The sequence below is a fragment of the Adelges cooleyi genome, unplaced genomic scaffold (genome assembly GCF_023614345.1).
Source record: "Adelges cooleyi isolate 19-005CV unplaced genomic scaffold, UGA_ACOO_1.1 ACOO_flye_CR_arks_rails_tigmint_CR_PRNA_23, whole genome shotgun sequence".
Classification (NCBI taxonomy): domain Eukaryota; kingdom Metazoa; phylum Arthropoda; class Insecta; order Hemiptera; family Adelgidae; genus Adelges; species Adelges cooleyi.
In genome coordinates, this window is record NW_026095893.1 from 14,522,387 (window position 1) to 14,532,674 (window position 10,288).

At 28.3% G+C, this 10,288-nt stretch overlaps 1 protein-coding gene and 1 long non-coding RNA gene across 5 annotated transcripts; one reads left to right on the forward strand and one right to left on the reverse strand.

Moving 5' to 3' along the window:
• Positions 1-1,265: 1,265 nt before the first annotated feature.
• LOC126835724 (ras-like GTP-binding protein Rho1) lies at positions 1,266-7,533 on the reverse strand. 4 transcript variants are annotated; one of them, XM_050568487.1, is made up of 3 exons: positions 7,427-7,533; positions 7,239-7,356; positions 1,266-3,188 (listed from the first exon to the last, which is right to left on the reverse strand). In XM_050568487.1, the coding sequence occupies exons 2-3, from the start codon at positions 7,242-7,244 to the stop codon at positions 2,607-2,609; spliced, it is 588 nt and encodes a 195-aa protein (XP_050424444.1). In that variant the 5' UTR covers positions 7,245-7,356; positions 7,427-7,533; the 3' UTR covers positions 1,266-2,606. The 4 variants fall into 4 exon arrangements, with proteins under 4 accessions (XP_050424444.1, XP_050424448.1, XP_050424447.1 ...); XM_050568491.1 differs by lacking the exons at positions 7,239-7,356; positions 7,427-7,533 and adding exons at position 4,651; positions 6,137-6,962 and having other exon boundaries at positions 1,266-3,028; XM_050568490.1 differs by lacking the exon at positions 7,239-7,356 and having other exon boundaries at positions 7,427-7,444.
• LOC126835725 (uncharacterized) lies at positions 7,101-7,797 on the forward strand. The gene is made up of 2 exons (XR_007685243.1): positions 7,101-7,393; positions 7,448-7,797. It is a non-coding gene; the product is annotated as an uncharacterized LOC126835725 (long non-coding RNA).
• Positions 7,798-10,288: the final 2,491 nt, after the last annotated feature.

Genomic DNA, 10,288 nt, shown 5'->3' on the forward strand with positions numbered 1-10,288 from the left:
TGGTTTATGTCATAAAATTGTTTAGCTAACATTCACTTTCAAATAGTATAAAATCAAAACTTTTTTACCCAACTTTGGCTATTTTTCCATGCGGAGTGTGCCAAAATCCTAATCTAAGAAAAAAATATATATATGTACAATTCCAACAAAAACCTAAATTATTTGAAAATTTAGCTTAAGTGGAAATTCATATTAGGCTGGTAACTTACTGCAAATAATTCAGTAAGCGACACAAAATATCCGTTTTAGTACAACTTGATACCTAAATGCAATCAAAATTATACAAAATTAGTTTTTATTTTTAGTAGTGTTGAAATTATAATAAACGCTCAACTACTGCAGTATAAATAGACTGGTCTTATTTTGCTTTGGACGTTTTGTTTAATGCTTTTAAGTAAAAATAATAATAGTACAGATGTGGATCCATTTTGATGATCTTTTGTTATTTGTTTACTATTTTTTTACTTTAAATGTGACTTGACTATGTGGTTAAAAGCATCTAAATGGCCCCAAATCTATACGAATATTATTTATTTACGTAACCATAAAATAGAACTATGTCCCGAAAGAAATAAAAAAAAATTACATAGTAAGAACCACTAATAAAAATATTAAAATACATATTTTATTTTTTGTTGAATATGATATATATTTATATAAACTTATTAGATAGTTAACAAATGCTTAGCTTGACAATTCAGTAATAGTCAAATAAATAATACTTTTTTTATAAGCACGAAATATGATATTTGCTTATTAATATACATTAAAAAAATATATTTATATATACATATAAATAACTGAATAAAATATATTTAGTTTTATAATAAATAATAATACAAAAAAAAAAACTAGAATAATAATCAATAAATTAATGATTTTTTAAGCTTTTGTTGATTTTAAAATACATATTCACAATTTATTTGATCCTTTTACGTAACCACTATAAATGTATAAAGTAATTCTGTGCATTAGGGCTTTTTTTTTTTTTTAAGAATAAACACTTAAAAACTATTGTTATTAAAATAACAATGGTGATGAAATAGTAATAATAATAATAACAGTAACACGTAGTACTGTACTAAAAAAAAATCGTTTACATAATTGTATACATTTTTAATTATGAGTGGTATTCGTACTTAAATTAGGTACTCGATTTAAAAAAAGTTTCAATTAATTGAAATTTTGTTAAAATAATAATATCCATTAGTGCACTTGAATTTACTAGTTGTTTTGCTTTTGTTGTGAAAAATATAAATCAAATATTTTCTTTATATTATCTTGAATATATTATAATAACGTTATACATAAATATAATATATATAATTTTAATATTAAGTAATAACTGTAAAAAAATAAATATTATAAAAACAACATTTTGGAGTAGGTCGCTAATTTAACCCATCAAGCATTGCAATAGCTATAATGCAGATGTTAAGCTTAAAATTAAAGATACATAAATAATACAAAATATATTTCTTCTATTCGACCAACACAATGAAAAACATAAAATATTTATGTGCTAATAATTTTTTTTTTTTTTTAACAATAGTATTTACCATTTTTTATTAATTTATCAACCAATAAATAAATAAATTATACTTGTAATTATTTGACGTCAGATATTTTACTTTATATTATATACTAAAATAAAATGAACGTTTAATAAATCATATTTTGTTCTCCGATAACTAATGCACCGTTTAAACCCTCATACAATTTTAAACAAATAAATACCTGCATTTTATACTTATTTTTATTCACTGAATAAAGTAATTATTTTATTTACTTTTATTACGATGCATTTTGCTGTTCATTTTAACAATAGAAAAAATAATATCAAATAAAATATTTTACAATATTAATTTGTAAAATCTAAATAAATATGTTTGACATGACATGTTTTTTATTATAACACCACTATATTTAGATGACAGATGAATACTTTTAATGCTCTAAGTATTCCATGAAAACAACTCAAGTGCCATTAACATTTATGTAGAAACCACTGTTTTGGATGTCAATAAATTGTACAGAAAATTATAACGAAAATTAAAAAACAGGTAACCAAATCTAACAATACTTATTAAAAAGTTAATTTACCAACAGAACAGATTTATTCTTTAAAAAAATACCATGTTGAAGAGATAAAATAAAATCTCAGAGCGAATTTTGACAACCTAACATACACTCGACAAACATGTTTAAGTTTTAGGTTTACAAGCATCTTCAAAATTTAGATTTGGGCGTTTGGGTGATTAAAGTATCTACTTTATTTTTATTTTGGTGTTAATAATAAAGTAACTGTCCGTGTTTAACAAAGTCATGGGCCGTAAAAGAAAAATCTAAAAGTAAAATTTTACAACTAAATATTAAAAGAATTTAAAAAAGTAAAAAAAACAATCACAATATACTGTCAAATACTGACAATACTATTGCAATCTTCAGCTAATAAAATGTAGTCTTAGAATGCCAAAATCTTAAAGATTACTGAAATTTTTTTTTTTTTTTAAATACCCAGAAGACTGCTATGTAATAATTAAAGTTATGACATCGCATCTTTTTTTTTTAATTTACTTATTATTTTTTTTTTTTATATAGAGCGATTAAAACAAACGACAACGACCTTTCTTCTTCTTTTTAACCTGCAAAGCAGCTCTAGTAGACGTTTCAAATACTTCACGAACACCTTCTTTGCTTTTAGCCGAACATTCTAAATATGCAAACGCATTGATCTTTTCAGCCATCGCCCGCCCTTCTTCTGGTCTTACTGGCTCTTGTTTCATTTTGTTCAACTCACGAATTGTATTTGGATCGTTACGCAAGTCTTTTTTGTTGCCCACCAATATTATAGGTACGTTGGGACAAAAATGTTTAACCTCTGGCGTCCATTTCTCAGGGATGTTTTCTAAAGAGTCTGGTGAATCTATTGAAAAACACATAAGAATAACGTCTGTGTCTGGATATGACAGCGGTCGTAGTCTGTCATAATCTTCTTGTCCTGCGGTATCCCACAACGCCAGTTCGACTTGTTTACCGTCCACTTCAATATCTGCCACATAATTTTCAAAAACAGTTGGCACATAAACTTCGGGGAATTGGTCTTTGGAAAACACAATCAACAGGCAAGTTTTACCGCAGGCACCATCGCCAACGATGACAAGTTTCTTACGGATTGCTGCCATGATCTACAAAACACGATAAATACTCTAAAAATATAAATTTTTAATATATTCAACAATAAATTTTAATTTAAACTTGGCAATATACATTAATGTTAGAGCGTTAGTAGTTCATTAAAATAATACCCATACAGTTGTTTTTAAACAATGACTTGGATATGGTCAATTCAGCATTGACCTTTATATTCGACTTACCGATGAAAGTTATGACACTAATGAACAAAAGAAAATACGTTTTTCCAATTGATACGTTTTAAGTTTTAACTAATAAGTAATAAGTTAGAACTTGTTAAAATAATTTAATGGAAAAAAAAAAAGCAAACAACATATTTTATCAGATATCAATGTTTACCTTTTTTTTTTTGTAGTGTAAGCAAACATAACCTCAAACTTCATGTCATTAAATTCGTTTGTTAATGTTTGAAATAATTATTATCGGCAACGGACAACGCTTAAATATAAATGTGTATACTGTATAACCATACTACCTATTTGACATTGCAGTTTTGGCTATGTTATGATATATTTAAAGAATTAAGATACACATAATAAATATATTATGTACAGATTATTTTGTATAATATTTAAAACGGCGTGAACTCTTAAGTACAAAAAGGCGCTTGAGATATTCTATTATTATTACTAATAGCCACTAGGTGTATAATTTTGTCTGTTTTTATTTTTAATCTTATCCACAGCTACAAAAACGAGATTATCAACATATTTCATATGAATAACTAATTTATTTTTATTTTTAAAATAAAGAATAATTTTGCGGTAGGATGGCAGTTGTTCTGTCCTTTCTTTCAACTTTTGGGAAAATACAATTTAAGTTCTTCAGCATGATGTACTATAATGTATTAATATCCACGTAAACAACAATAGTAGCTTAATAACGAATACTTATCGATAAATAAATAAAACACCCAGACATTATAATTAGGTACTCCGAAATCGTTAAGAAGTGACTTATCAACTTCTACCTCGCCAGATAGTGGTAATAAATTTCCCAATTGTGTTAATTGTAAGATAAAACATTATATATTAAAACGATATAATATTTACTACCAAACTATACTGTCTAATATTACTGAAATAGTGAACACCGCTGCTGTCATTTTATTATGTACTTTATAATTTATATTTACTTAATATACTTAAAAATAAACCACAAGATCCCAGTAAATCTGTTGACTGAGGTCGAGACCAGACAAGGAATAAGAACACTGAACATGACTTTTTCCCAAAACAGTCAAAACTCTATTCTCAATTTTCTGAAGAGAAATAACAATTGATGTGTAATAGTTATCAGCAGCTTTGGACATGTCCTCAACAGTTATTTGTCATAAAGAAGAATCTCAGTTCTCACAGTAAAACTAGATAATTAAATTCATTCACTGCCAAAACAAATTGATGGCATATTAAACATAATTGTTATAGTCGAGTAAAATCAATTAAATTGTAGTACCCTGATAATTAGTCAGAATATTTGGGGGAGGGAGAGAATCCTTTGAGAGTCAAAAGGAGAGGATTTACATGCAAAACTACTTGGTCAACATAAACAATCGATACATTATTCTTCAGTGAGGGCTTCAAGTTTTCTCGAGTTTAGTTTTAATCAAATTTTAACAAGTATAAACTAGCTAATTTATTTGAATGAGAATGCAGCCAATTTTTTTAATAACTGGTGGAGAATGTAGGCATACAAACTGGTACTGGTGGTTGGTCATACATAAAACTTGTATCTTAGATAAATGAATTATTATTCAATATTTAATTAAATTTATCAAATTGTCATTTCACACCAAGTTGCTTGCCAACACCATAAAATTTAATGTTACTTCAATTATTATCATAAACATTAATACAATTGAATTGGAAATTTTGGTATTATCTTTAGTGTTTATAGTTAGGTTGGGTAAGGTATGGTCATTAGGTGTTCTGTTATTAACAGTTGGCCCAATAGTTAATCAACGTTATTTCTTTCCCTCTATATAAATTGCAATAATACTTCTAAATACATATGTTTTAAAACAACTGACAAGTAAACATACTGCAAAATTAGAATATTTTTAAAGAAATGGTACTTAATTTATGTTGAAAATGTTCTTATCGCGATTGAATTGGTTTAACGTCAACTTCAGTAAATCAGCAAATCATCACTATCAAGTTATAAAGCAACACTTGTCAACCCCCGTATTCAAAAAATATACTTCCAGTACATACTTCTTAGGCAGAAATTGTATGTGATGCAGCTATTTTTAGTTAAAACAAACCAAGATAAAATGATATACATTTTTTTATACAATACAAAATAAAAATAAATGATTTTAATTAAAAATCTATACTTTATTAGTAATTTCTTAAAAAGTACAAGCATATAAATATTAGTTAATGAACAAACATAATAATAGTATTTAAAAAAAAACTAAGCTAAGGAATACATCATAGGAGCTCTGATAAAACAGGCCCATAAAAAACTATATAATATACGATACATGTAGTTTGTTGTGGGTATTAAAAACAAGTCTCATTTCTTAATATTTCTTTAAAATTGTTGATTCAACTTATTATTTTTATTTTTACAGAACAGTTATAATTTAATAAAAATAAAAGTTAAAATAAGTTACAAAATGCACTATGATTAGTGATTACCCAATAAAAATTCTCCCCAACATTTTCTCTTTGTACATATTTTGAAAAAAATAACAGGAATACATTATAATAATTAGTGTTTACTGTAGAAAAATAAAACAATATACTTGTCTCGCACCATGATTTGTACAATCAGGTCTATTTGTTTTAAATGCTGCAAAATCCTTAAAACGACATGGTAATTTGAAAAATTGTATAAAAATATGATTTATTTTATTTTCTAAGTAGATTTTTTTTATATTCTCAAAAAGTGACATAACTTACAGCACAATACATTTGCCTTTCTTCTTCTTCTTTACTTGCAATGCTGCTCTAGTAGACGTTTCAAATACTTCACGAACACCTTCTTTGCTTTTGGCTGAACATTCTAAATATGCAAACGCATTGATCTTTTCAGCCATCGCCCGCCCCTCTTCTGGTCTTACTGGCTCTTGTTTCATTTTGTTCAACTCACGAATTGTATTTGGATCGTTACGCAAGTCTTTTTTGTTGCCCACCAATATTATAGGTACGTTGGGACAAAAATGTTTAACCTCTGGCGTCCATTTCTCAGGGATGTTTTCTAAAGAGTCTGGTGAATCTATTGAAAAACACATAAGAATAACGTCTGTGTCTGGATATGACAGCGGTCGTAGTCTGTCATAATCTTCTTGTCCTGCGGTATCCCACAACGCCAGTTCGACTTGTTTACCGTCCACTTCAATATCTGCCACATAATTTTCAAAAACAGTTGGCACATAAACTTCGGGGAATTGGTCTTTGGAAAACACAATCAACAGGCAAGTTTTACCGCAGGCACCATCGCCGACGATGACAAGTTTCTTACGGATTGCTGCCATTACGTCGGAATGTTATGCTTATCAAAAAAAAAAAAACTAGGCGTTGGCTCTATTCCGATTTTTACAGCAAAATCAATCTCAAACGCACAAACTACAACGGTTATTTATTATACAAAAATATATAAAACTATTTTTTTAATAATTTCGATGGTTTGTCTTATTTAATTGTAAAACTAAAATTCTTTATAAAAAAAAATGTCTGAGTAATTTACCAAGTGTATGAGCTCATCGCGGTCGCCAATTATTGGACAATTTATCACATAGTCTCATAGACATTATACCAACAGACGGAACATCCGGGCTCGGCGCGGCGGGGTGGTGCGATTAAGAGGAATAACATTGCAGTGATGCCAATTGTCAGAAGAAAAACTAACGTTTTTCACCGCAATACAATTATAGTTACAATGATAATATTACTATTATATTTATTACATATGAGATTATATACAATTTTAACGAATGTTACCGATTTAGTTTCAATAATCACTAAATAACTATAAATATTTTTTGTTTTGAATATTTAGTGGGTTAGCCATGCAAAAGGTGTTAACTGTGTACTCACTTGCATTATTCACTCCGTAAAGCGTCTAATATCGTTAACACGGCAATAAAGAACAGGCAAATCAGCAAATTGTGATAATCGCGAAATGGCTGCCGGCGTTTTCGGGCGGCCGTGTGTACTGTATTTTATAACCGAAAATGTTCACTAATGTTTTTGTAAGAATCAATAACACTAATTTGACGGCTTACCTTAGTTCTTTTATTTTATAGTACGTTGATTTCCGGAGAAGTGAGAGCGTTCAGGTGAAACGCCATTGCATCCATAGCGAAAGTATTCTGCACAGTGCACATATGACGCGTGCATAGTGCATACACAACTTTAACTTTAGAGTTTGTACAATAATATCACAGATTATGTTATCTAATCTAATCTCACTCTTCACGGACTAGTACGTTGTACATTGATTGTCATTTGATATGATATATCCTATAAATTATATAGGTATTATCCGTACAATAATATTTTACTGTGTTTGTCACTGAATGTTTTTTTTGTTTATTATTTTGTTTGATAATATAACATTAAATTGTAATTTGAAATAAATCAAATGTATACATTATGAAGTGTTTTATTACAGCAGACGAGTGACCTAAAACCCCTATTCAAGATCCAACAAAATGGAAATCTAAATTTTTAACCTTTTGGTGTTAAAACTCACATGTTCCAAACTTATTCTTAAATAAAAAAAAGTTTATCTACTAAATTTGTATATTTTGATGGCATATTTTAGTTTTTCGGTCCAAACTACTTCAAAATAATGTATAGATTTTTTTGTTATTTAGGAAAATCCTCTCCCAGTTCTTTGCGTTTTCTGAAAAATGTGATTTTTGGACCTTGTGAGTTTTGATGCTAGTCTAATGCCCACTTTTTTGTTTACATTATTTTTTACCATTCTAAGTTTATTCTCTCTCTTTTCTAATCCTCTACTGGCAACTATGACTTAGCGAATTAAGTAGTTAAACTTCCCCCTTCCTTCTAAATTTCATCTACTCCACGACTACTTCATTGAAGGCAAAAGTCTAGTGTAATACCAAAAATAATAATATAATATTATCATAACTTGTATACTTACTTACCTTTATACTTTTGTACTTATAAACAATACCTTCTTTTCTCTCTAAATAATTAAAATATTGAAGTACTTAGTTCAATTATAATTTAAAATTATGCATATTAACTTTGAAATTAGGTATGTACTGTTGTACTAACCAAAAGGCAAAAGTAAAAACACAATAATTATTAGGTTATTTCAATGTAATTTGTATCAAATGACAAAAAATGTAAATATGTTTCTTAAGAACCAGGAATCTCCACTTTTTATAAAAAATTATTTTTTTATGGGAAGTTGTTCATGTGGAAAAATGATTTACATTTTCGTTCAGCATACAATAAAATCGGACAATTACCTATAAAGATATTACAATACCCATTTTTTCCCGCCAATGGTGGTAAATGGGATAATTTTGACTGTCCTAAACAATTACAAAATATGGAGATACCGGGTTCTTGCTCTGGACCCTATCAAATCGTCTCGTATTGTTATCTTCAGAAATAAAATTGTAGCGTAACGGGGGGAGTTTCCCGAGTGCGTCCCCTTAAAAGTTTTTACCTTTTTCATAGCCCAGATGCGTCCCCAGACCATAGTTATCAATCGACAAAGGTAATAATAATACAATGACTTTGGCAACTATTCCTAGGAGAAATCACATTTCACTTTAATCTTAGCCTTTGGTATTAACTGATCATTAGTTAACATAATTTGTATAAAATACAAGTGATTTTTAATTTTCAAAATGTCATTACCAGAGAAGATGACGAGCCAACACGGTAAGCAAATATTAATTATTATTGGATACAAATTGAAATTTCATAAAACATTAAAAATGTTGTACAAATAACAATGCGGACGGCCACGCAGACAATAAGAAAACCGAAATTTACAACTTGTAAAATAATTCATTTTATTGATGAAAACATCAAATAATTAAAGCTGGTCAAATTACCAGATTGGATTTTGTAAAAAGAATGGCATATACACATCAGCCACAACATGAGTATCAGGGAAGTAATTAAAATATAACAAACGCACATTATTGAAAATAAGTTAAAAACACTCACCCAAAAATTGGGTGTAAGCAAAAAAAACTATTTTAGGGTGCAAGCCAGTTCATCTCCTCGTGGTGCACCCTGGGTAACTCTAGATGGGGCACATTCGGATCATGTCAAAAAAATGACATTTTTTTTTTGGGACGCATTCGGGATATCCCCGTAACGGGATATCCATTTTACTATATATTTTACCTGTACTTAAGTTATATACTTTATTTTGATTAGCTGCCCGTTACGCTGACATATTTGTTTTTATGCTCAAATATTCGCAGAAGAAGGGGTATATGTATATGTGCATGTTTCAATCATAATAATATCTAAGTACTACATATTTTATTGTCTCTTATACCAGAAGTTAAATATTAAATTATTTGTACACTAGAATTCATGAAATTATGTCATATTTCTATTTACGACATTATAGATTGTTTAGTGGTTCCTTATAATTGAATACAATACAGTTTAATTTCAACATAATGCTATAGCTAACGCCTAACATAGGCGCAACTAAACCTAAATTTTAGGAGGTGCTAAAATGATGTATACTTTACTAAACATAATTCTTATCTTTTATAGATCAGATATCTTTCATTAGATATATAATAAAATATTTTAAAACAAAAATGTTCTATTATAAAAAATTTGAACAGAGTATTTACATTATTAAAATTGTATGCGTAAAATTCAGGGATTGGATTTGAATTTTTGGGGGTACTAAATAAAGCCTTCCTAGCACCCCCCCCCCTCCCCTATTTGCTCCTATGATAATTGATAGCTAACTCATACATTTAACTAAAACTAAAAGTACAATAAGTATTTTCTACATTCGAAATTAGCCCAAGTTAATTCTCATAAATGGAGTCTGTTCAGTAGACAGAAATGATTAGATCACAATTTATTAAAAAATGAACAAAAGAATAAACGAATAATAATAATCTGAC

Excerpts from the sequence above, each read along its gene's own strand:
- LOC126835724 (XM_050568491.1), bottom strand. The coding sequence starts at position 6,676 with ATGGCAGCAATCCGTAAGAAACTTGTCATCGTCGGCGATGGTGCCTGC.